Below are 26459 nucleotides of genomic sequence, written 5' to 3' on the forward strand. Positions count from 1 at the left end.
GGCTGACATCTAAGGCCAAAAAGTGGGTGGTGGCCTGGTTCCTGGAAATCCCCACCCAATCTCCAAAACAGTTGGAATAACCCTCCCATTCATTAGTCTATGAAATTACCCAGCCCATAAGAACTAACCACCACATATTTTGGGACTGCTCCTGCCCTTCGAGAGGAACTGTATTTTATCTATGGAAAGTGTTTCTTTCTAAATAAATCCATTTCTTATCTGTCACTTTGCCTCTCGCTGAATTCCTCCTGCCTGGAGACATAACCTTAGCTTCATTAAGTCCTGAGACCAGGTGTGCAATTCCAATGAAGAGACAGTGGGTTCGAGGCTCAGTCTGGATTTTGGCCGGGTCCAGTCCCCTATCTGAAGTGTGTGGTTTCAGGAGGGGCAGGCCAGCACCTTCCAGGATTAAGCACCAGAGTGAGGAGAGGGACTAGAGGGGTCCCTGTGCAAGGCTGGAAGGGGAGGGCCAGAGCCCCCAGGAGGGTGTGCAAGGCTTTCTAGAGGGAGGCTTCCAGCTCCTGCCTCCTGCAGGGCCCATCATGGTATCCACCAAATGTGTGGCTAGTGACAGGGTCCAGCTATGGCAAGGTGGTCTCGGGAACCAGCAGAGCAGAGGTTTGGCCCAGCACCTCGGGTGGCTTGGGAAAGGATCCTGCCTCCAGTCAGCTTCAGCTTCCTTTGCCATTTCCTCCCCAGAGTCCATTCAGGACCTACCTTCCTGTCTCTCCCCCTCTCTCCCTGAGGCCAGAAGGTCTGTGGCTGTCTCTGCCTCTCTTTCCATAGTCACCATCCATACTCTAACCAAGTTGTCATCACCTCTGGACCCCAGACAAAGGGATAAGTAGAAATAGAAGTCTGTAGCAAACACCAAAGGGGATAGCACTTAAGTTTATCTTGATGATAAATTCTTGACAATGTTCTGAGCCTCTTTGTCACAGGGAGCAACAGTAAGGACAGGAAAAAAAAAAATCACTGAATTGGAGATATACAATATACATAACCAATATTTAATTCATGAATCACTTGGTTTATTGAACACAATTAGCACACAACACGGGTTAGTTGAAGCACACTTTAAAAGAGTGAGGTATATGATATGTGTATTGGATCTCAGTTTTATTAAACGTGCAAGAGGGACAGAGACAGGGCAATGAACCATTCCAGTCAGCTTGAGGGTGGCCAAGACATGGGCTTTAGGAGGTAAAACTGGGAGGTCCTAGGCAAACCAGCAAAAGTTGATCACCGCAGGGACAGAATTTTTTTGTTCACCTGGACACTTGTGGGATCCTAGTTCCCCACCAGCAGTCAAACCTGCACCCTGTCAAGTGAAAGCTTAGAGTCCCAACAGCTGGCCTGGCAGTGAATTCCCAGGACAGAATTTTTAAAAATTATTTTTGAAAGAATGAGAGCAAAAAAGTTTGAAAATGTGAACAGCTCTCCATCACTGCAAGACCTGAAACCTGAGGACAAGAGGGGCCCCTCTAGGGAAGCTGCTCACTGCCTCCTCTCCCAATCCCCTGTCCCCTACTCCTGTCTGGGGCTCACGGACACAGAGTGGACACAGCCCCTCCTGGGCCCAGCGCTTAGTAGGCATCGGTAGATGTCAGTTCAGCCCACGTTCCATGAGGCCCATCTTGGTGATTCATTCATTCATTCATTCAATAGCCTTTGTGGTCCACTTGGGCTCAGGATTCTTGTCACCTGCCTTCCCTCCCCAGGGGCACAGACAAGGCCCCATAGGATCAATCCGGCAGAAATTTCATCCTCCTAAGAGTATCCTAAAGCTTCACCCCCTCCCCACCCCACCCCCTGGTCCATTCCCGCATGCCTCGCCTCCGGCTCCCCCTGCCTCCTCCACTCGGCACGTTCGTGTGCCTTTGGTGAGCATCTGGACTGTGTTCTCCACGGACAAGGCTGTTGGGCCAGACGGGAAAGCCTGTGCCGCAGGAAGGGCCGAGCTGGTGCTGAAAAATCTCTCATAAACAGTGTCTCCAAGGCATCCGCTCAGATAACGGGCGGCTTCGCGCCGCCTCCCCGAGCGGTGCGGATGCCCTGGGCTCACGGGACCTGCACACAGTAGGGCCACAGGCCAAGTAGGTGACCCGGAGCGCGGCGGGGGATGGGGCGCCCGCGGACTCCATTTCCCACAAGCGCGCGCGCGCGCCCCCATTTCCCACAATCCCCTCTCCTCTTCCGGCGCGGCCGAGGCGCCGCCGACGGCTTCCGGGTTTGGGCCTGGCTCCGCGACTGAGGCGGCAGCGGCGGCGGCAGCGGAGCGGGGCGCGGGAGGTGGGAGTGGGGCATCGGCATGGACGTTTCGGGGCAGGAGACCGACTGGCGGAGCGCCGCCTTCCGGCAGAAGCTGGTCAGCCAAATGTGAGTAGGGGCCGGGGCAGCGGCGCGACCCCCGCCCTTCCCCTCAGCCCTCTCCTCAGCTCTCCTCGCGGCGGGGGGCGGCGCGGCCGGACGGCTGGGTCCTGGGCGCCGGACCGCGGAGGGGACCGGGACGCGGCCCTCGCCGCCCACCCCTCCCTCCCCTCTGGGCTGCGGGTTCGCCTTCATGAGTCGTAGTCTTGTAGCGGGCGAGCCCCGGCTTCTGAGTCATCATCCTGAGCTTTCGCATTCGTCCTTCGTGTGATCCGGAGGCGGCGGCCTTTCCCCCCTCTGCGTCCCACTGCGGACGGAGGAGCCTGGGGCCTCCCGTGGCGGCGTCCACAACGCTGGGCGCCTCGCGATTCCTCCTCGGAGAAGCGCCTGAGGGCGGAGGGGGCGGACGGGAGGGGCGGTGGGGGCGGGAGTCTGCGGGGGACCCCCTCCCCGCCGCGGGCTTCGCCGGAGGGTGACAGGAAGAGGCCGTCAGGAAGCGACCTTCGGTCGGGAGTGGGCGTGAAGAGCTGGGGTTGTTTGCCTCCTTCCCTGTCTCAGCTGCTGACCCCTCGAGGCTAGGGGCTGCCTGTCGCCCGGGGGCTTGGCGTGCCGAGCTCGTGCTTTTCCGCAGCTGCCGCTTGCGGGTTTACTGCCTTCTGCTAGAGCTTGCCGGGCCGGCGAGGGTCAGCCCCTGCTCCTGGGGGACGCGCCGCCGCCTCGGGGCGCAGTTACAGCGCCGGCTTTCTCCTACCGGAATTGATAGTTCGCTTGAGCAGGCCAGGAGCAGCCTTGGGGAGTAGGCGACGCAGAAATCGAGCCCCAGAAAGACGAGTAGGAGTGAGAAGGGCCGTCACCGCCTGCTGAGGCTTGGAGAGAGTGAGCCCCCACCGCGCAGCGGGGTGGTACTCTGCTAGGCTGAGTCGTGGGGGTTCAGGAGACGATCATGCAACAAGGGCGAACGGGGGCGGCCAGTTAGTGGTGGAAGCGCAGCTCTGGGGAGGTGAGCCTCTGTTTGGCACGGGGCCTGCCTGGAGGTGCTGAGATGCGGGAGTTGGGAAGATCCCTCCATTTCCCCACCCTCCCACCCCAGGCGGATCAAGAACAGGAGAGAGGCCAGGAAGGCCATTCCGAGAGTTCTGAGCACTTGGGTGTCTGGGGACCTGTCATTTTTCATGCCTGAATTGCCCCTCCTAGAGCCCTGTCTTTCTCATTGCTCCAGAAAATCGTTGAGGAGTGACCTAGTCAGGCAAGCGCTTATAAAGGCCTGCATGAGACAGTGCTGGAAACTGAAAGAGGAAGACAGTCCCAGGGAAAGAGGAGAGCGAGTGCAGATGGATGGTCCTTGCTGACTAACTGGATGGAGGGGGTGGGGTGCAACCGTGTGGAAGGAAGGAAGTGGGGGAAGGCAGGGAAGCTGGCAGTCCAGGGCAGGCAGTGGGGACTGGAGAACTTGGCCGGGCCCTGCAGTGGAATTGTCTGGGATGGTTCTGCCCATGTTACAGACTCAGTGCAATCTTGAGGCTTGGCCCACTTCTGGGCTCCTGGAAGAAAGGCCCCCAGGGCAGAGATTTCTCTTGAAGGAAGCCTGGAGTTTAAGGGCGGAAGGAATGAGTTGTCCCTGAAGTGGGGCAGGTAGGGGAGTGTCTGAGGGCTGGGGGACCACTAATGAGGACAGACTGAGTACTTCTTGATTCAGCCTTCTGCTTCCAGAGAACCTGGGCCCTTTTTTTTTTATTGCCAGTTTGGTGGTTAGATATTACTTTTCTGTTGCTGCCTACAATTTGTTTTGTTTAAAAACAACTGAGGTGTATTATTACCCAACAGTTTCTGTAGATCAGAAGTGGGCTCAGCTGAGTCCTCCCCAGGGTCTTCCAGGGCTGAAATGAAGATGTTGGCAGGTGCCTTTCCTCCTGGAGGCTCTGGGGTAGAATTTGCTTTCAGGCTCGTTCAGGTTGTTGACAATTCAGTTCCACACAGCTGGAGGACTGAGGCGAAATCGTTCCTCACTGTTAACCTTGCCAGGGTCGGTCTGTCTTTGTTCCCAGGGGCTGGCTCCATTCCTTCCCACACCCACGTGCCCAGCTCCAGCAAGGGTGGGCTCTTCTGCCCCATCCAGAAAAAAATAATACTCTGCTAGTGGCTTAGAGTAGATTGAGCTCACCAGGATAATCCAGGATGTTGTCCCCACTTTGAAGTCAGTGCCTTGATTAGATCTGAAGAGGCCCTTCTGCCTCTGCTGTGGGCATATTCAGGGTTAGGGCCTGGACACAATGGGGAGCCCAGGATGAGCAGTTTTGGAGGCTGTCTGCCTCACTTCTGTGGGTGTTCTCAGTTCTCAGATTTTCTCTTTTCTCTCCGGGTTTCACTTTGAAAGTGTGATTCTTGGTACCTTGATTTATGGTGTTCACAGAGTTACAAAAGAAGGTCAGGACACCTGGCATATTGTTACTTCTGACTTTCTACAGTGTTTATGCTGGAGCTTAAAATTGGCTGTCTTGGGAAATGGTTTGCTAGTTTGTTGTTTGGTTTTTTTGGTCTGTGCCACAGGGCATGTGGGATCTTAGTTCCCCAACCAGGGATTGAACCTGTGCTCCCTGCAGTGGAAACCCGGAGTCTTAGCACCTGGACCGCCAGGGTGGTCCCTTGGGAAATGTTTTGAGTGGAAGTAGTTTATAGTTGAATGAGGAAAGCCAAGTGGAGAACTGGGACGTCGCAGAGGGAGGGGAGCCTCTGAGAGCAGTGCCCTGCCCTCACCCAGCTCTGAGTCGCTCTGGAGAGAACATGCTCAGAGCACGGGCTGAAGAAGCAGCTCCCAACTTCACTGTGGAAAGCAGCGTTAGTGGGGCTCGTCCCCAGGCCTTGCAGGAACGCCGGGGCAGCCTCTCCATAGCCCCCCACTCCCCGACTTGTGCCTCCTCTTGCTCCCCACTGCCCTGCTGACAACTCCTCGTGACTGTCCTCAGCGTCAGGACAGGGTTCTGGCTGGCCCGGCCCTGCCTTGCCACCTCTCTTGAACCCCCGCCCTTGTCCAGCCTCTGTGGGCTTTCAGCTTCTTGCCTGTTCCAAATTCTTTCTTTTTCTTTCCCTTTAAACAGTATATCATGAGTATTTAAAGAATTCCACAACGTGTAGACTCCCCCTGCTGTATTCCTGACTAGCTCCTTCTCTTTGTTGATAGGTCTGCTTCAATATCAAATTCTCCAGGTCCTGCCCACCCTGCCTAGAGTGGGTCACCCCCTGTAATGTGTCTCTGGCCCTTTGAGTTTCCTGCAAGACTCTAATCCTGTGAAAATAACACCTGGCGTGTGAAGCACTTGCTGAAGCATGCAGGAGCAGGCGGCGTCCTGGGGGCTGTGTGAGCCGCTCTCTCAACCACTGTCCTGGGCGACTGGCTCCAGCACGCACTCTGAAGCTTGGGAGCTATCCTTTCTCCACTTGTTAGCTGAGTGACCTTGGGCACGTCACCTTTCCAGTCATCTCTCGAGGCAGGCATGCAGGCTGTCTCACAGGGCTGGAGGGCTTGCAGTGATGTGTCGCCTGACGCCCCTACCCCAGGCCCTGGCAGGAGGAGGGGCCGGTGCTGGTGAGGGACCAGTGACGCTTATAGGAGCCTCTGGGGAGGGTAGCTGTGAACCTCTCGGTGGGCTCAGATGGGCTCTTTGTGGAACACCTGCTTTCCCCGCAGGACCGCAAGAGCAGCCCCCCGAGGGCCCCCAGCTGGCCTTTGTGGGCCTTAGACCTGCCTCCTGGGGTCGTTGGGTTAGTGTTGTGCACATGTGTCCGGTCTGTTGGCTTCTGGAGAACAAGCATGTGTGAGAAGTGAGCAGCGCTCCGCCTGCCATAGGGTGGGTGAGCAGTGAATGCGAGAAAATGCTGCCTTAAGCGTCTCCAGAGACTTGTCTTGAGTTTTGTGTTGATACCTCCCACCCTTGAGTACAGCAGGATGCACCTTCAGGCGTGGAGTGAATGAACGTCCCCTGGGCTGACAGATGCCAAGGGGAGGAGAGAGGGCTGGGGGAGGGCAGCCCTGGTCAGGGCTCGAGTCGGGGGCCAGGGTCGGGGAGGGAGCGCCGAGGGGAGTTGCGGGTGGGGGTCAGTGACAGGTCAGCCGCCTCTTCTGCCACAGCCCCAAAGGGACGTGGGAGATCCAGGTCTGCGACCTAGGAGGTGCGGAGATTTCAGCCTAGATCGGAAGGAGCATGCCGAGTGCTGTTACCCAGAAACAAAATAAAACAAGCACAAAAGCTGAAGAGAACAACCAGACAGCACCTTGCACGGGTCTGGAGAGGTCTGCAGACGGAGGGGAGCGTCCTGAAGCTTGCGCGTCTGGAGCCTGCCTGTGGCCTGTGGTCCCTCCCTCGGGCAGAAGCCGCTGAGTCTTGGCCGACGCTTTTCCTGGCTTGGCCACAGGCCGCAGCAGCCCCAGGCCTCCGTGGTGTGACTCTGGCCTTGTTCTCCAGTGCGGAGGCTGCTGAGACCATCACTTTCTTCCTCGCCGGGTGTCAGCCACATGGCTGGGCTGGTGTCTGGGTACAGCCCACCACCAGAATGTCTGGGCCCCAAGGCCAGGGGCCCTGTCTGGTCACCATAAGTCCAACTGAAGCAGCCAGAACGTGATTGGTGAGACGCTGACTTCAGGGTCCTGGGCCTTGGCTCTGCTCCCCTAGACCAGGAGAGAGAGTGACCTGAGGGGACGGGAGCCCTCCGTCACCCAGGGTTTTCTCTACGGCAGCTGAAACATGGGGGCGTGCTCTGCGCCCTGCTGCAGGAGCTGGCCTGTTGGCTCACCCACCGCCTCGAGGCAAACTGCCTTTTCTCTGAAAGAGTGGTCACGTCTCTGGGGAAACTGGGGGGATGGACGTTAACCCAAGCCAGATGTGCCGAGAGCGCTTTGGTGGGACCACTGCCAGTGGGCATCCTGTTGGCAGTTGTAGCCACTCCCCGTGGGTCAGTGGGCCCCACAGGGTGGCTGGCACCGCACCACAAGCCCCGCTGGCCTTTGGCCTCATGGGCTGCAGCGCCTCCAGCCCCCCCAGCTGCAGCTCTCACACCCCTTCCCGGCTGTTAGTGCCACTCCTGACCTGGCGGCCGCGGCTGGTCCAGGACTCTAAGTGGGCGTTCCAGGGTGGGAAGGACCGCAACAGTGTCGTGAAGGACAAGGGGTACTTGCCCCAGAAGAGCATCCCTCAGGGCAGTGATGTCGGTTATGAACCCAAAAGGTCAATTTTTAAAGGAATTCTGATGGCTTCTTAAAAATTCAAAATGGGTCATAGAAACAAGTAGTGTAAAGACCCCGCCACACCTGTGTGTTCAGCACTCGGCTTCAGCTTGTCAGCTCTCGCCTCAAGGACTCCACCCTCTGTCCCCAGTCACTCTGACGCCCAGAATGTTTGGGTGGCAGCCGGTGGACTCAGCTCCGTGCCGGGATCCCTCCTCCAGAGTCTGTGCATGCGTGCCTGCCGCCTCTACCGTGCCAGGCTGCCCCAGCTCTGGGCATGGGAGCCCACGGGAGCCCAGCCCTGGACATGGCTGCCCCGCCTCCTGCTTGCTTCCGTGGCTCAGCACGAGGCTCCGTGCCACTCGCCCTCCCAGGACTCCCAGTGGGCTGCCCCACCCCCCGCCCCCCTGTGCTCCATGACTGCCTCACCTACAGTTTACATCTGGATTGTTGGAATTCTTGTCACCCCCTGGTCTGAGCCCCTCCAGGCAGGAACATCACGAACGTTCTTGAGTCACAGTTGCTTCCTGCCTCTGCTGGGGTGACAGTGGGTCACCCTAATGGGTGCCCATCTCAGAGTCTGAGAAAGTCACAGCACCACGCATGCGGGATGCAGGCAAGCTGGCGTCCCCACGAGCCGTGGACGTCGGGTGCAGGTTGAGTTTAAGTCGTTACTTTTGGCTGGTTGTTTGAGTGATTTTAATTTTCTTTGTACTTTGTAGTACACGTGGGTACTGTGTAGTTTAACAGCCAACATGTATTTGTTTGCAGTCAGAAATCTCTTGAAGGAGAGGTAGACTCTGTGTGCAGGGAGGAGGGGGAGGGCCGTGGTCTCCTCCAGCTGCCGTGAGGTGGCGAGTTGCCCGTGCCCTGAGTCAGGGTGGGCAGCCTCCTTCGCCCAGCCCGGTGCCAGCACAGCCGTCTGAAGGCGGTTCTGCCCTCCCCACCCCTGCTGAGAGGCTTCTGCTTCCCATCTGAAGCTGCCTGTCCGGGCTGCCTCCCTGCCTCTGCCCCGCCGGGCCCGCCGCACGCCCCTGGCTGCAGGCGTGCCCCCTCTCCCTGCTGGAGGTCTGGCACCGTCCCTCCTCCCGACCGCTGGCGGCTCCGCTCACAGTGGTCCTACTTCCTCCTCAGGACCCTGATTGTCGCACCCTGATTGGGTGCATCCTGGCATGAACGGGACAGGTGAACTCGCCTTTGCTGTTTCGACACTCGTGGTCACTTACTTTGCCTTGCCAGCAGTGTTAGAAGTTTGTGGGAGCAGGGCCTGGTCACACTTCAGTGTCCCGCGCACCCCTAGGTGCCTTGTCTCAGGTGAGGGACGCCGGGCGGCTGCAGGGAGGGATGTGGAAAGCAGTGTGGAGCTGTGTAGACATGGGAGTCCAGGCTGTTCCTGGATGGTTCTGTTTAGCAGATAAGCAGAGGAGTACCTGGTCCCAGAGACAGGGGAGGGTAGTTAGGAGCCCAGGCGTGATTACCTTGAAACCACAGCTCCAGGGGTGGGGGACGCACCCCCCACTTTGATAAGGAAGCTCTGCTCATGAGGACGCCTGGTGGTCCCTTGCTTGGCCCTGTCACTGCCGAGGGTGCGGATTCCGCCCCTGGTCAGGGATCTCTCAAGCTGTGGGGTGTTGCCAAAGGCAAGCAAAAGAAGGCATGCCTTGCTAACCCAGGCGGGGTCTGTTAATAATGGACTCTGACTGAATGAGTTGTGTATCCAGGTGCAGTAACTTGGCACAGTGAATCCTTGGAGAAGACGCTTGAACCTTTCGTTTTTGAGGCTGTTTGTGACAGCAGAGTGCTCGGGTGTATCCTCTCTCCGCTCGCTGGTCCTCGCTGGGCTCTGCTCCGACTTTGTGCAGAGCAGCGGGTGATGTCAGGCTCCTCCTGTTCTGGGGGCCAGGGTAAGGACCAGGGTGGGGTGTGACCCACTGGCCTCTGCTCAGCCCCTCAGCATCCAGGCCGGGCGGGGCAGGCAGGGGCATAAGGCGCTGCCCGGGGCGCGCTGCTCTCCGAAGCCTCTCCGGACTCCGGGGCTGGGGCAGTGCTCAGGTGCGTCCCCGCTGACCCCGTCCTCTCTCTCTTTCCAACTCCCTTTCCGTCCTCATCAGAGGTGCGGTGTGAGGAAGTGCTCTGGCCGCCGGGTGTGGGCTGGAGCCCCTGTTGTCAAGTGGAGAGAAAGCCCTGTGGGCCACCGGGGGCCCTTCACAGCTGTCAGGTACTGAGAGTCACCCCAGGGAGGACGCGGGGACCCCTGCCCGGGGCTGAGGTCAGTTTGGGCACTAAAGCTGAGGGTGGGGCTGAGGCGCCGCTCAGGGCCCCCCAGACTCCCGTCGTGTGTCTGTGTGTGGAAGCAGAGCCCATCCGCCGCCCAGGCTGCATCCTGAATGGCCGGCACCCGGTGCTCCAGCTGGGCAGAGCTGGCCCTGCCCCCCTGACCTCCTGGCCACGGAGACGCCTGCTCCCGCACTTGCCGTCCTTGGAAACCACGCTGTGCGCCCCTGGGCCCGGGCTCCGCTAAGTGTCACGTGCGCGCCGCGAGCGCTGCTCCGCCGTGGCCCACGGCGCGGGCCCCCCCCCCCCCCCCCCGACCCCTGTCACTTTGCCACTGAGCCTGACAGCCATCGGCTGTGTGAGCCGCCCCCGGCCGCCCGGTCCTGTCCCCCGGGGCGCCGCAGGGGCTCTCTGGGCTCTGCCTCCAGGCCAGCCTTCAGGCTCTTCAGCCAGTGGGCGTTGCCAGCAGCTCTGAGGGGTTGCCGCCCTGTTAGGCTGCCTTCATCACAAGCACCTTGTTACCTTTTCACGCGGCGACAGGAGGGAGGCTTTGAGACACGAGTGATGACATGCAGGCTGTGAGGGGCATCTGCCCGCCCGTGGGGGAAGCGGGGAGCCCCGCACTGGGCCCTGCGGGCCGTGCGAGGAGCGGAGGGAGAGGATGTGGGAGCAGGAAGCCTGTCCCAGCAGTGCTGGCCCATCTCCAGCTCCTGTTTCAGTCAGTGGGGCTGGTGGGCAAAGCCCCTTCATTCCGTTCAGATAACATTGCAGATGATTTCAAAGGAGCAGAGTGTTTTTCATGCTCTCTCTGCCCAGAGGTGGCTCTTACTGACATTTTGATCACTTTCCTTCAGTCCTGCTTCTTTGGGTATGTGACTTGATGTGTGTGCATTTTAAATATGCCAGTACACACACGGCCCCATGTTTTTGAAGTGGAATGAGACTCTGAGTTCAGTTTGAGTGGTGGCTTTCTCACGACCACAGTCGCTGCCCTGGGGGACTCTGGCTGGGACTTGTGTGTCCATGGTTCCAGTTCTCAGGAGGCTAGACACAGTGGTTCCAGATCGGAAAAGGAGTATGTCAGGGCTGTTATGTTGTCACCTTGCTTATTTAACTTATATGCACAGTACATCATGCAAAATACTGAACTGGATGAAACACAAGCTGGAATCAAGATTACTGGGAGAAATATCAATAACCTCAGATGTGCAGATGACACCACCCTTACGGTAGAAAGTGAAGAGGAACTTAAGAGCCTCTTGATGAAAGTGAAAGAGGAGAGTGAAAAAGCTGGTTTAAAACTCAACATTCAGGAACCGCGCCGCCATGGCTCCCCGGGTAGGCTTTGCGCCCGCCGGCGAGGGCCTGCGCTACGCCGGGTCCTTGCAGCACCCCGCCCAGCCGTCGGACGCCGACCTAGACCGCGGGCTGGCAAGAAGTTTGATAGCTGTGGGGCTGGGTATTGCAGCGCTTGGCTTTGCAGGTCGCTACGCATTTCAGATCTGGAAACCTCTAGGACAAGTAATCACAGAAACTGCGAAGAAGATTTCAACTCCTAGCTTTTCATCCTACTACAGAGGAGGATTTGAACAGAAAATGAGTAGGCGAGAAGCGAGTCTCATTTTGGGTGTAAGCCCATCTGCCAGCAAGGCCAAGATTAGAGCAGCTCACAGGAGAATCATGATTTTGAATCACCCAGATAAAGGTGGATCTCCTTACTTAGCAATCAAAATTAATGAAGCAAAAGACTTGCTAGAAGCAACCACCAAACACTGATGGATACTCAGGGACCGCTCTGACGGAGAAAAGGGGGACCTTATGAATACAGTCCTGCAGATTAATGTAGACCATGGCCTGCGTGATGTTCATACGTGTGCTGACCACAGTCGTTTCTTCCGTGACCAAGCTATGTAATAATAAAAGATGAGCAGTCTGCCTTTGTATTATCTTTCAAAGGAAAAAAAAAAAAAAACTCAACATTCAGAAAACTAAGGTCATGGCATCTGGTCCCATCACTGCATGGCAAATAGATGGGGAAACAGTGGAAACAGTGACAGACTGTTTTCTTGGGCTCCAAAATCACTGCAGATGATGATTGCAGCCATGAAATTAAAATATGCTTCCTCCGTGCTCGCTTGGGCAGCACATATACTAAAATTGGAACAATACAGAGAAGATTAGCATGGCCCCTGCGCAAGGATGACACGCAAATTCATGAAGCGTTCCATATTTTTTGTTCATCGCAGCACTGTTTATAATAGCCAGGACATGGAAGCAACCTAGATGCCCATCAGCAGACGAATGGATAAGGAAGCTGTGGTACATATACACCATGGAATATTACTCAGCCATTAAAAAGAATTCATTTGAATCAGTTCTAATGAGATGGATGAAACTGGAGCCCATTATACAGAGTGAAGTAAGCCAGAAAGATAAAGAACATTACAGCATACTAACACATATATATGGAACTTAGAAAGATGGTAATGATAACCCTATATGCAAAACAGAAAAAGAGACACAGATGTACAGAACAGACTTTTGGACTCTGTGGGAGAAGGCGAGGGTGGGATGTTTAGAGAGAACAGCATCGAAACGTGTATATTATCTATGGTGAAACAGATCACCAGCCCAGGTTGGATGCATGAGACAAGTGCTCGGGCCTGGTGCACTGGGAAGACCCAGAGGGATCGGGTAGAGAGGGAGGTGGGAGGGGGGATCGGGATGGGGAATACATGTAAATCCATGGCTGATTCATGTCAATGTATGACAAAAACCACTACAATATTGTAAAGTAATTAGCCTCCAACTAATAAAAATTTTAAAAATAGAAAAATAAAATAAGCTTCCTCCTTGGAAGAAAAGCTATGACCAACCTAGACAGCATATTAAAAAGCAGAGACATTGCCGACAAAGGTCCATCTAGTCAAAGCTATGGTTTTTCCAATAGTCATGTATGGATGTGAGGGTTGGACCATAAAGAAAGCTGAGCGCCAAAGAATTGATCCTTTTGAACTGTGGTGTTGGAGAAGACTTTTGAGAGTCCCTTGGACTGCAAGGAGATCTGACCAGTCCATCCTAAGGAAATCAGTCCTGAATATTCATGGGAAGGACTGAAGCTGAAACTCCAGTACTTTGGCCACCTGATGGGAAGAACTGACTCATTGGAAAACAAGGCAGGAGGAGAAGGGGACGACAGAGGATGAGATGGTTGGATGGCATCACTGACCCGATGGACATGAGTTTGAGTAGGCTACGGGAATTGGTGATGGACAGGGAGGCCTGGTGTGCTGCCGTCCTTGGGGTCACACAGACTCGGAGACGACTGAGCCACTGAACTGAACTGAGGCACAGCGAGCCTTCTGGTCTGTCTGGGTGGGGAGGGACTGGACCGACTTCTGGTTACTAGAGCAGGTTTTCTGAGGCTTATTACTTCCCCCGTCCCAGAGGCCCAGGACCTCTAGGCCACTTGGTCGCTCCCTGTGTAAGGGCCCGAAGGATCCCACTGTAGGACACTCTTGGACGTGAGCCTTCTTCACACATCTCCAATATCTTCCTGTGTGCTTGAAATGACCCAGTCTGTCTGATTGGGTGAAGTAGAAAAGGATACTTTATTACTTTGCCAGGCAGAGGGGGACACAGTGTGCTCCTGCCTTAAAAAACTGTGTGTTCCCCCGCCTCCCCACAGGGAGAATTTGATGAGGGTTATAACAGTGGTTCAAGGGCGGGGTCTTTGACCAGATGAGGGTGTGAGCAGGCTTGCACCAGATGAGATGACCCTTTTATTTCCTATCTTGTTCAAAGTTCCATTAGGACTTCTCTAACCCTTCACAGAAGTAGGGGTCATGGGAGTGCGGTCTCCCCACTACTTGGAGAGTTCACATCATGGGACCAGCGTTTCACCTCCTTCTCCCTGGACTATTTTCAGTCACATCCCAGATACCGTGTAATTCTCAGTGCCCAGATCAAGTGCGGATCTCTGGAACACAGGACTTTGCTCCTCCCGAACACTTCACAAGTCCTGTGAGATAAGCACTTTCGTAAGCTCTTGGCTTGACACAGACCATCCTTACCCAGTGGTTGCCCCCGGGGGAGGGGGGGGGCGGGTGGCTGGGATGCACTCAGGGCCAGAACCTGGGGAGCCACTGTGGTCCCAGACCTGGAGCCCCGGGGTCAGTGCCTAGATGAGTCAGACATCCAGAGTGGAGAAGATGACGAAGCTTGTGTGGCTTCTCTAGCTCAAATAAGACACACCCTCCCAAGAGCAGCGGTAGCTTCTTTAGGTCTGGTTCTTTCACTGAGCCTCATCCGCTGTTAAGAAATCTTTCCAGCAGAAACTGGAGAGCTCTGTCAGACCAACAGAGATGTGAGGACAAAACAGGGAGTCAAGGTCTGGGATGTAGCTTGAGACAGGTTCCCAGCTGCTGTGAGGGCGGGCAGGCGGCCTCCTTTCAGGCCGGGAGCGCCTGCTTGCAGCTGGTGACAAAGCCAGCTGCGTCTCATCGTTTCCTGCCCTGGGTGCTGGGCCGCACCGACACGAGTGGCCTCTCCCGCAGGGGGCGCCGTGTGCCGGGCCCTCTCTGGTCCGCGCCTCTGACCACACTGGCCAAGGGCTGCGTCCTCTGGCCTGTCCGTGCTGCAGGGCTGCCTGCCCCTCCCCAGCTTGCTTCTGCTGCCTGGGGGCGAGGCCCTCCCGGCTGGTGCCCCACAGGGCCTGCTGTCGGGGCTCTTGCTCCTGGCGGTTTCCCCCTCAGGCTCAGTGCCTTGGGCCCATGGCCTCCAGGAGGGGCTCTGGGGAGGCCTGCCAGTCCCCATGCCCGCGGACTCCTGGGTGGTGGGGCTTCCTCGAGGAAGAGCCACCCGTCCCGCTGCTGCTTGGCCCCAGCTTGAGCCTGGCGCCTCTCCTCTCGGAGAGCTTCAGGGCAGCTCGCCTGGCTCCCCAGCTCAGGGCGGCACTTAAGGAGCGTCCCTCCACTCGTGTCCTGGGGGCTCCATCCCCGCCACCCCGAGGTGCGCTCTTCCCCAGGTCTTCACAGCTGTGGCCCTCCTGTGGTCTCTGTCTCCTGTCTCCTGTCTGTGGCTCTGGCTCTGCCCTGTGGGAGACGTCTTCAGTTTGATCTCTGACCTTGCCTGATAACCTCTAAGAAACTTTCATTTGTAAGAACTTTTTTTTTTTTGGGCAGTCTGACTTTTCTGGTTTTACAGTATCCTGTCTGGTTAAATGGATGCGATGTCTTATCTATTATACTAGGATAATAAAGGTAGTTTCTTGATATTTTCTTCTTCCTGCTGAGTTTCTCCAGGGGATCTTTATCTGTCGTGTTAGGTGTGTGGGAGCCTGTGGTCAGCTGCTTACTCTGACAGGGCTCTGTGAAGGCAAGTGGAAATTATACCTGGGGGTTCTGTCCCTCTTTCCAACCTGGATTTTCAGCTCTTATTTAATTTTAGTTTTATTCAAGTGAGGTTATTACAGGGAATGTGTTTGTTTGGATTATGACTTAAGCTTGCGCCTCACCCTTCACGTGGCTCTGTTCTAATGCAGGTGGCTTCCTCTTCTGAGAGCCACAGCGCACACTGGAACCTATATACATATATATTTATTTATTTTTCATTCTGGCTGATCCTTTATCATCCTCCTCTCCAAAAAAGTTCACAATTTTGAAGAATTCAGTGCCTAAGAGAGTGTAATACTTGAAGGGACAAACCAAAGAAAGTTTAGGTCCTTTCTGACTTGACAGTATGAACCATATAGATGTGTGAGTTGGACACAGCTGTGTTCCCTCTCGGGGCCAGTGCGGTGACTCCCTCTCCTCTCTGGAGGTGGGCTCCCCGGCTTCCTTGCTGCCCGACAGCGTTTAGGGAGGGCGGGACAGTTCTTTCCTGTGCTGGCCTGAGCCGTGCTTCACCACTCAGCTCCCCGGGCTGTGCTGCAGGTGTGGGGAGCTCGCCCCCGGCCCTTGGGCCCTGGCACCCCTCCTTGGACCTCAGGGCAGAGCTTGAGCTTCTCCTTCTCTCTGACTGATAAAAATGTGGGAGGAACCTCTTTTCCGTTGAGGCAGTCCAAGTGCAGGTTGGAATAGAATTGCCAGACACAGAGCCCCATACGGGACCCCAAATGTTGGGGCAAGCACGGGTAGGGGAAGAATCTCTCCAGACATAGAGAATGTCAGAAGGGAGTGAATTTGTTAAGAACAAAGAGCAGAAATAACGTGGGCACCGTGAGTGCAGTGGGCCGACAACTCCTGACAGGCAAGGGAGAGTCGACAGTTTTCCTGAGTTAATAGCCAATTTTTATAGCCTCAAGACAAAGAAAATTCCTGCTGGAAGGTTGGTGTTAAGTGATCAGTTGGGGCACTGGTAGGGTGTTCACTGGAGTGGGCCTCTTTGCCTACTGGGGAGTCGGGAAGCTTGTTAGTGATGATCAGGGAGGAGGGGGCTTTTGGTGATGGTTATGAAGGGGCTCAGTCAGCTTCGGAGTGACCTGGGTTCCGGGCTCCGCTTCTGTGGCCTTGGTGCAAGGCCTTGCCCCTGGGGTCTTGGGGGCAGGCCTCAGCATCTTCCACCTGTTGAGTCCTTCCCGCTCTATGCTATGTGCTCTGGTGATGTGCTTCAGAGGGCCTTGCCCCTCCCGCCGTGGGCGTGGCACGTCCTCTTATCGTCCTCCCTGCTGCTGTGATTCGGGTCTTACGCTGGGTGCAGGGTCAGCCACCAGTCACAGGCTTCTGTCCCTGGTGGCTGAAAAAAAGCAGCCTGCACACACAGGCCACACTTGGCCAGGAAGCCTCTCCTGGGAGTGGGGCAGGGCTGCAGAAACCCCCACCCCCGAGAGGTCCGTTGGCTGACGGTGTCATGGTTCCCAAATTGAGCAAGTTTTCTTTGGTGCATGAAAGCCTTTGGGTGGGTGGAGGGCATCCGGTCTCCCTGAGGCCAGGAGCTTTTGCACGGACCCCAGAGGGAGGGGCGGGGTGCTGGGAAGTCACCCCGTCACACCTGGGGAGGCCACCTTGAGGAGGGGTTGTCAGGAGAGACGGGAGCGGGGGCGGGAGGTTCCGGTGAGACTGTTCTCCGACCGGCTTCCGTCACACCCTGGCGCTTCCTGTGCCTGTGTGCCTGACAGTTCCTCCTGTGACCTTAGCATGACCCCGCGAGGTAGCACTGTCCCGTCCGCCCTCTGCAGGGGGGACGCACAGGCACCTTGAAGTGGCACTTGCACAGGGTCACCGCTGGGGGTCTGGGTGGCCAGGGCCCATGGCCTGGGGGCACACAGCGGGCGTCTGCCTTCTGCTGCAGATGCCAGCATTGGGGACGAGGGCTGGACACTGGCTGAGTGGAGTTCCCCCTGTGGAGGCCTGGAGGCAGAGGCCACCGCAGAATGGCCCGGGCATGGTGAGACGTGGGGTGAGGACCGAGCCGAGAAGAGGAGGCCCCCAGGTGTCTCTTCTGGGCGGTGGTGGGCACAGTGCCCAGGCTGCAGGGGGTTCCTGGTGTGTCCCTGCAGGTGGGTTCTGGGCTCCGGCTGGGGGACTCGGGGGCCCGGGTGGTGGGTCAGGTCTGGACCGGAGACCAGTGGAGCTCTGCCTGGGCAGAGGGGCAGCCCCCCGCTCCCCCTGAGGATGGGTCTGCTCAGTCACCTCTGTCTGAGATGCTTGGGGTCTCAGAGCCCACCTCCACATGGAGCGCCTGCCCTGCCAACCTCAGCCCCTGCCCACGTGCTCCCCGGCCTGCCGGGGCCTGGCCTTGTGCTCCCGCTGCCTTCCTGTCGCCTCTTTCTGAGCCTGGTTGCGTGTCTCCTGGTGCGTGGGTCTCCTCCACTCTGGCTGCCTCTCCAGCAGGAACCTGTTGCTGCCTCTGGGCCCGGCACAGGTGCGGGCTCTGGGAAGTGGGCAGAAAGTAGGGCTCTGACCTCATGTGGGGAACGAGTTACCTGGCAGTGGGGTGGCTCCGTGGCGTTTCACTTTTCTTCACGCGCTAGTACCGATCTCTCTCAGCATTTGGCGTCCTTCCTGGGATTTCTTTGGGGATGACAGATGTGGTCCTGCAGCACCCTGCACGCTCGCGGTGCCCGAGGTGTGGGTGTTTTTCGAACTGTCAGAATCTCACGGTATCGATTGAACCAGGCTTGTTGGATTCTGTTGTGGGGGTGAGGGGTTCTTTTATCAGTGAACCCAGCACTGGGGAGAAAGGCGGGGAGACCCATCCTGCAGGGAAGAAAGTGGCCTGTGGGCAGGGGGCCCGGCTGGGGGCCCTAGCCTGGCGCCCCCTCCTTTCCAGCAGGTACGCACCTGTCCTTACCCTTATGGGGGCGTTGGGTGTGTCCTGCCACCCTGACAGGCTCCAGCATAGCCGTGCGCATGGCTGTTGCCCTCCAGGGCGTCACATGATGAAAACTTGGCTCCGATTCCTTCTCTTGCTGTGCGTGCATTCGCATCTGTGATGTTGGCGTCTGCCTTGAGCTGGAGGTTGATGAGGTCAGGCTCATCTCCTTGGTCCCCCTGGGAGGACCTGCGTGTGGGAACTTTGCCTTGGGGGGGCTAAGGTGACTGGCATGGCCCCTCCGTCCTGCAAGGGTCCCATTGCTCTTGGCACTGGAGTTGGGAGGGGATGTGGGTGTCCACAGGGCAGGAATTGGATGTGGCCACCACTCTGCCATCGACTGTGCTGGTTGTGGGCAGCCCTCGGCTGGCCCCTCTGCCCGCCCGAGCTGGGCGGCTGCTTTGTTGCCAGGGTGACCGCCGTTCCTGGCCTGGCCACCTTTCCTCGCTGTACTGAGGGCCCCTCCCTCCGTGCCTGCCCTGGGCCTTGGCCAGGCTGGTGGGCCGGGCCGCCCGTGGGCCCCAGACAGCTGCTGTGAGGGCCCGCTGGCCAGGGAGCCTGTGTCAACATCTCTCCTCCTTTGTATTCCAGCGAGGATGCCATGAGGAAGGCTGGCGTGGCCCACAGCAAATCCAGCAAGGACATGGAGAGCCACGTGTTCCTGAAGGCCAAGACCCGGGTAAGGCCTCGGGGGACGGTGCTGTGGGGGCTGGGGCCAGGCCACGGGGACGGGGCGGCTGCTCACTGCTGGGTGCTGCTCTGCAGGCCGTCCCCTGCGTCTGTGGTACGGCTGTGGGAGGGCAGTGCGTGGGTGCCCAGGCCAGCCTGTTGGCACCCCTGTTCGTGCCCAGTTCCCGTGAGTCCTGCCGGGTGCTGCTGGGCCTTGGCGGCTCCTGGGGACAGTGCCCCAAGGCAGAAACACTCTGTCCTCAGGCTCAGTCCTCCCTGGGGTCGGGCCCTGGCAGGTGGGCCCAGGAGGGCTCCCGGCCCCTTCTAAGTGACGCAGGTGATGCTTGTGGAGGGTGTGGCCCTGGCAAGGATTGGGGGGGCGGCGGATCAAGCGGTTGGGGCGGGTCCTTTGTGAGTTCTCACAGGAACTGGGGCTGCCTGGGCCCCACGTGACCCCTCCTGTCATTGTGCGCACCTCGGGGGCAGAGCTGCTCGTCGCAGTGAAGCGGGACAGACACACAGCAGGCGGCTTGTGTGGGCTGCCTGGCTCTGCCGAGCGCCTGGCGCCTGAGCGCGGGGCTCAGCTCTGGGACCCTCTGTTGCGAGTTGAAAGCAGACGGTATTTACAGTCGGGTACTGGTGTAGGTAAACCAGCTGTCAAGACGTACAGAGCTCCGTCGGGGAAACTTGAGCCTGTCTGAGAGTTTAGATGAGGTAAATATTTTCTGAAATGGGAAGGCAGAGCTGACTGGCTGCAGAGCACAGTTTCTGAAATAGAAACCACGTGTGCAGCCTGGGCTTGGAGATCAGCACGCACACGCATGTGTTAGTGAGCACGTGTAGGTGAGGGATGAGCCTCCCTTGCACATAGAGAATGGTAAGCATTTTCGTCTTTTTTAACAGCGTTATCAAGCCCTGATTCGTATATTATACAATTTACCCATGTAAAGTCTGCAATTCAGTCGTCTTTAGGGCCTTCACAGAGTTGTGCAGTCATCACCATGATGTGTTTCAGGGGATTTTCTTTTCTTTGTTTTCCTTTTTGTGATGGCGCTGCTTGGCTTGTGGGATGTCAGTTCCCTGACCGGAGATTGAACCTGGATCCTGGCAGTGAAAGCCTGGAATCCTGACCACTAGGCCCCCAGTGCTCTCCCTAGAGCTTCTCCTAAAGAAACTCTGTGCCTATTAGCTGCACTCCCCATCCTCCTCAGCCCTAGGCAGCCACCTAGCTGCTTTCTGTTGCTATCGATTTGCTTGTCCTATACTTTTCATATAAATGCAATCGTAAAATACATGTTTTTGTGACTGGCATCTTAGTAAAATATTTTCAGTGTTTATCTATGAGCCATGTTGTGGAATGTACTTCATTCCTTTTTATTGCCAAGTAATATTCCATTGCATAGATGTACCACATTTTATTTATCCATCCATCATTGTCAAAGCTATGGTTTTTCCAGTAGTCATGTATGGATGTGAGAACTGGACCGTAAAGAAGGATGAGCACCAAAGAATTGATGCTTTTAAACTGGTGTGGGAGAAGGCTCTTGAGAGTCCCTTGGGCTACAAGGAGATCAAATCAGTCAATTGTAAAGGAAATCAGTCCTGAATATTCATTGGAAGGACTGATGCTGAAGCTCCAATACTCTGGCTGCCTGATGCGAAGAACTGACTCATTAGAAAAGACCCTGATGCTGAGAAAGATTGAAGGTGGGAGGAGAAGGGGACGACAGGAGGAGATGGTTGGATGGCATCACCGACTCTGTGGACGTGAGTTTGAGTAAACTCCAGGAGCTGGTGAAGGACAGGGGAGCCTGGTGTGCTGCAGTCCATGGGGTCGCAAAGAGTCGGACACAGCTGAGCAACAACAGATCCATCAGTTGATGTACATCTGGACTGTTTCTGCTTTCTGACTGTTACAGTAGTGCTACTCTGAACTTCTGTGTGCCAGCTTTCCTGGGGATGTATGTTTTCATTTCTCTTTGGTATATACCTGGGTAAGAAGTTGCTCGATCAGATGGTAGTTCTGTTTAACCTTTTGAGGAATTGCCAAATTGTTTTCAAAGCAGCTGCACCATTTTACATTCTCACTGGGGGTGTATTTTGTTCCAGCTTCTCCATTCCTCGTCAGTACTCGTTACTGTTTTATTGTAGCTTTCATAGTGAGTGTGAAGTGGTATCTTATTGTGGTTTTTTAAAAATTAATTAATTCATGGCTGTCTGGGTCTTCATTGCTGTTGCAGACTTTCCTTAGTTGCAGCAAGTTGGGGGTGCTCCTTAGTTGTCGTGTGCAGGCTTCTCGCTGTGGTGGCCTCTCTGGCTGCAGGGCTCCGGCTCTCGTGTGCGTGGGCCTCAGTGGCTATGGCTCACAGGTTCTAGAGCTCGGGCCCAGGAGTTGTGGCGGCAGGCTTCGTTGCCCTGTGACGCCTAGGATCTTAGACGGGGGATGGAACCCGTGTCGCCTGCACTGGCAGGCAGGCTCTTAACCACTGAACCACCAGGTAGCCCCTCGGTGTGGTTTTGATTTGCATTCCCAGATGGCTTACTATGTTTATTGGTCATTTGTATATTTTCTTTAGAGAAATGTTTGTTCAGCCCCTTTGCCTGTTTTAAAATTGAGTCATTAGTGTTTCTATTGAAGAGCTCTTTTCACGTTTTGGAGACACGTCTCTTATTGAGTGTGTACTTTGCTGGTGTTTGGGGGATGAGATGAGATGAGAGCCTTGGGGCGGGCTCATTGAGCTGTTTCCTTTGGAAATGCTCCGCTTGCTGTCCAGTGCTGCTGTCTGTCTGTTGCTGTCTGAGGAGCTGCCCCAGCGAGTCGTGGCCTAGAGCAGTGACAGTGTCTGTCCTGACTCTGGGTTGGGCGGGGTGTGGAGTGAACACCCCTTTCAAGGCCCCGGAAGCAGGCACAGGGCTGCTCGGCCCAGGATGCAGCCGGGGTGACTCAGGCACACGGCTCCCAGGGGACTTGCCCAGGCGTTCTCCCACCCGGGGGCCTGCAGTCAGAGCCTGCCAACTTTCCTTCACTGCCCCCCATCTCGGAAAGCAAAAGACATCCAAACACCCAGTTTAATTCTTAACACCTGAATTCCTGTAGGTGGGTATGCGCTCTGCCTCGGATAGACTGAGGGAAGCAGAAACCACAGTGCCTGGGGGTGTGGTGTGATCACAGCTGGAGCACTCTGAAGGCTTGGGAGGGCTAGGGTGCCAACCTCTATGCTGCGTGCATGAAGGGGCTCATCACAGCTATGTGCATTGCTGATGTTTGCTTACCATTTAGTTGGTTTTTTTTATTTATTTTTGGGTTTTTTTGAAGTTTAGTAACTTTGTTGGACAATCAGCAGTTAGTTCTCATCCAAAGTAACAATAGGTTTTTGAAAGTGGTAACAGGCACGTAGGTAGCCAGCATGTAGAACTTGTTCGGTGGGTCTTCACCATGTTTTCTGGACAGCTGCACACGGATCCGTGTGGGGCGTTCCGTGTCCCTTTGGCCCAGACAGCTCTGTTGAGCCTGGTGTTGATGCACACATCAGGGGTTCCCCTCTCCTTCTCGGCGAATTTCCCGATTTCTTGGAGTGACCAAGGGGCATGCTTCTTGAAGCCCACTCCATAGGTGCACTTGTGAATGTTGACAGTGTTTCCTCTGGTCACCACCTTGTTGATGGCGGACCACCCTCTGTGGGAGTTTTTAGATGAAGCTTGTATGTTAAACACGGCCCAGCTCTTATGCATGGTGTCCAGTCCCGTGCACGCATAGTGCATGTCTCTGGTTTGAAGCGTGAGTTCCCATGGTGGGGGCCAAGGTGAAACCCAGGCACCGAGGCCAGGAGTGTTGGAATTGGGAGGCAGCCTGGAGGCTTGTCAGAGACAGGCCAGGGGAGCACAGACGTCCCGCTGGGCTGAACCAGCAGGAGCGCCGCCTGGGAGAGGGGAGGGTGCGCGCACGGCTGAGCAGGTGGCCCCGCCTTCTCCAGCCCTGCTTATGGACCCACAAGCCTGCGGTCGGCCTTTAACTGAACCTGAAGACATCTTCTGCTGTCCTTCTTTGATCAGGGACAGTTATCTGAGAAGAGCACAACTGTGTACATTGACAACTGCAAATGACGTGAAAAGATGAGCGTTTTCCTCCCAACAGCTGCTGAGGCCTGCCAGGAAGGCCCGCTCGTGGCCAGCGGTCGGCGGGGCCAGCCGGCCTCCTGCCTTCTGCCGTCTGGGCTGCCAGCCGGGCCTCCTGCTGCACCCCCCTGCATTGGCAGGCTTGCTCGGTGCCCTCCGCGGAAATGCTGTTCCCTGGTTTTCGGTGGCTCTGTTTCCATGCTGAGAGAGCGCTTTACGAACACGCCGTGCAGTCCCTGAGACTGGCTCCACTTCAGCCGTGAAGAACCGAGGTGTGGGCCAAGCAGCATGGGGACCGCCTTGCTGGCTTTCTTCGTTCAATCTTAGTTTTTAATTTAAACTGGGTATGGGGCCCACTGTCATTTGTCATGTTAATCATTTTTTGTATGTCTGAACTATTTTATGGTGTCTGAAGGTAAGATGTAACATAACGTGAATGACAGCATGACACTTGGCGCAGGTCTGGTGCTGAGAGCGCTGGCCTGGGGACTGGCAGTTTCCAGCGCAGGAGGGGAGCTTGCACACAGGCTTTGTGGGAGCCGACAGACGGTCCTGGGGAAGCTCCAGGGCCCATCCTAGCCAAGTCTTGGAAGAGAACAGCTGCGTTACCACGCGTGTAATACTGAAGTGGGAACCCAGCCGCGAACCATACTCAGACATCTAAGAGTTAGACTGTAGAAGCCCTAGAAGAAAATGCAGGCATGAATCTTTGTGACCTCAGATTAGGCGGTGGTTTCTTACACATGATACCAAAGGTACAAGCAACAAAGCCTCCGTCAAAACTAAGAACTATGGGGTGGATGCATGTGTGTGTGCCTGCGTCCCCTGAAACCACCACAACATTGTTAAACATAGTACAGAGTTAGTCTGTACTCCACTGCAAAATAAAAAAGTTTAAAGTTAAAAAAATCAAAAACTATTGTGTATCAAAGGACACCACAAAGAGGGTAAAAAGGCCTATGAAGTGGGAGAACCATGTATGGTTGGAGATAAGTGGTTGAAGTGGGAGATACATGGGAACCATGTATCTGATGAGGGACTGGAACCCACATTATATAAAGAACCACAGCTCTACAACAAAAGGAGCCAGACACCCTAAATCAGACATGGGTAAAGAACTTGAATAGACATTTCTCCAGAGAAGATACTCAGATGGCCAAGAAGCACATGACAAGACGCTCAGTGTCACTAGTCATTAGGGAAAAGCAAATCCAAACCACCGTGAAATACAGCTTCACATTCGTGATGGCGGTAATAAAAATAGGTGAATACTGCTTGTTCATCTGAGGAGCACTGGTGAGAAGTTAGAAATACCAGACACCGCTGGAGGGAGGGCACAGTGGGGCAGCCACGGTGGCGGTCCCTCAGAAATCAGACAGGCGCCCTGTGTGCACAGACATTGGTAGCGTCACTCACTGCAGCCAGAAAGTGGGAGCCCCCACGCGTGTGCCACCTGACTAGTGGGGACCAGAATGCGGGCTGTCCGCAGGATGGACTGTGTGACAGAATGAAGTACTTGGAGGTGGCCCAGCATGCCTGGGCTTCGGGAGTGTCACGCTGAGCCCAGTGATGCAGTCACCAGAGGGCACGCGTTGCGCGAGGCAGCTGTATGAAGTGCCCGGAGTGGGCCGGTCTAGAGAGACAGGGTGTTTGCTTCCTGTAGCTGCTGGGCGGGTTCCCACAGACTCGGGGGACTCTGGGCTCATGACTGTGGCCTCGTGGCCCAAGGCTCTCCCCTGGTGGTCCTGTTTGCAGCCAGGAGTTTATCGGTTTTACCTGTTTGCTGCATGTAGACTTTGGGAGCCTGACACCCTTTTAAAATGCTACCCTGTCTCCCTTTTGGCCCAAGTTGACAGTGTCTCTGCCATAGGACACTCTAACCCTTGTGGGCCTTGTGTGTGTGAGAGAGCCCCTGTCAGACAGGAGGTCCCCACAGACCTTTCACCCCTGTAATTTCCGCCCCCATCCTGGCGTCTGTGAGGTGACCCAGAGGATTCCTCGCGTGCCTTGGCTCCTTGGCCCCGGCAGTCTGTCCAGCCACACCCTCAGCCTCCTCTCCAGAGCACACATTCCTCCAGTGAATCTCCTGGTTCTCCTGTTGGTTTTTCTGTGACTCGGACAGCCTGGGAATTTTCCAGATTGGGCCCAGGTTCCTTTCCGCTCAGCAGTTCTTCCCTGGGTTTCTTTCTCCCCTCTCGCGTCTCTCTGTCGGCCAGCCGGCCCTCCCCCACTCTGCTCGTTGCCTCTCGGGTCCGCCTTCCTCTCGGCTCGTGGCCCATGCAGCTAGATGTTTGCTCAGGCTGGCAGGGCTTCTCCCTGCTCTCGTTTCCGGTCACGCATTCTGCATTCCCCGAGCCCTCCCCAGAAGTACCTGTAGCATTTGCCTCTCTCCCAGCATCCTGTTTCTGGAGACATCTGTGTTCTCGAAGAAGATGTGTGCTTTCTCAGCAGCTCCTTCAGGTCCTCTGAGTGCTCAGTGACAGACTGTTTACCACCGTGTTCCCACCAGCAGCCTTCCCTTGGCCTGCCTGCCCCATGTTTCTTGTGACCTGGCTGTTGGGTCAGGGGAGCACAGTATGCAGGATTCTTGTTAGCAAGAGTATGTGGGAGGTGGTGCCTCATTGTTGTATGTATGATATTTCTGGGTGTCTCGGTGTTGCCACAAGGCCACAGTTGGTCAGGAGTTGGGACAGGGACAGCCTGACTTTTTTATGAAGTATCCTGTCCACTTACCATCTAATGATTCCATCATTTAACTGGGCGCTGCAAACTGGTAATCATCCTGAATTCTGGCTTTTCTTCTACATTTATTAGGTGGAATTTTCTTGCCAAGAAAGGTTTTCTTTCATCGACCAGGGCTTCTTGGTTGCCTGAAACACAGCCTTTGGGGACCCTCAGGAACACCTTCCTGTGGAATGGCGGCCCAGGGGTGGAGTTCGGCCACTTCTCTTCTGCAGCCGCGTCGTGGGCCCAGGGCATTTCAATCCTTTGCTATGTTCCCCCTTGTTTTGAAGCTATAGCAATCTCAAAACCCCGTAATTTCACATTGATATTTCTAAGTACAGAGTTTTACTTTCATTTTAAGCATATATCTCTTCTCCGACGTGAATCTCTCGCCTTCTGATGTTGTTGGCATAATTACTTCTTTAAAGGACTTTCAGAATGAACAGACCAGTATCACCGCTAGTATTGGTAGCAAATGACAAAATGCGGGATGACGTTTAGGGTTTCTTTGCAGCTGTATGTGTCCTTAACATGTACTCCTTCCTCTGAGGACATTTTTGCTTTTTGTTTTTTAAGATGATCAGTCCGAAAAACCCTTTTCCATGTGATTCAACACCAACTTGTGTCAACTCATATGTTGGGTTGATTTTGCATTTTTAAAAATTGTTCTTTTGTTGTGGCTTTATCTTCAGTTTGGTAAAAGATTTATATACTTCCAATGTGAAAGCTGTATAACAAGGCAGTAGGTCTCCTTTCCAGCCCACTTCTGATATCT

At 55.6% G+C, this 26459-nt stretch overlaps 2 protein-coding genes and 1 non-coding gene across 5 annotated transcripts in view; all 3 read left to right on the forward strand.

Annotated features, from left to right (window-relative positions):
* Positions 1-2204: 2204 nt before the first annotated feature.
* MED15 (mediator complex subunit 15) overlaps positions 2205-26459 on the forward strand; it is a 45873-nt gene continuing 21618 nt past the window's right edge. The window contains exons 1-2 of one of the 3 annotated variants that reach the window (XM_043489802.1): positions 2205-2379; positions 18767-18854. In XM_043489802.1, coding sequence (XP_043345737.1) covers positions 2312-2379; positions 18767-18854 — 156 coding nt within the window. In that variant the 5' untranslated portion in view covers positions 2205-2311. Of the gene's footprint in view, positions 2380-18766; positions 18855-26459 lie in introns of those variants that run through there. The other 2 variants (XM_043489792.1, XM_043489813.1) reach the window with 2 other exon arrangements.
* On the forward strand, positions 11181-11795 carry LOC122455053 (dnaJ homolog subfamily C member 15-like). Its single transcript, XM_043489836.1, has one exon. The coding sequence runs from the start codon at positions 11189-11191 to the stop codon at positions 11636-11638; it is 450 nt and encodes a 149-aa protein (XP_043345771.1). The 5' UTR covers positions 11181-11188; the 3' UTR covers positions 11639-11795.
* On the forward strand, positions 11990-12096 carry LOC122424934. The gene has a single exon (XR_006264621.1). It is a non-coding gene; the product is annotated as a U6 spliceosomal RNA (small nuclear RNA).

Source organism: Cervus canadensis, chromosome 1 (assembly GCF_019320065.1).
Source record: "Cervus canadensis isolate Bull #8, Minnesota chromosome 1, ASM1932006v1, whole genome shotgun sequence".
Lineage (NCBI taxonomy): Eukaryota > Metazoa > Chordata > Mammalia > Artiodactyla > Cervidae > Cervus > Cervus canadensis.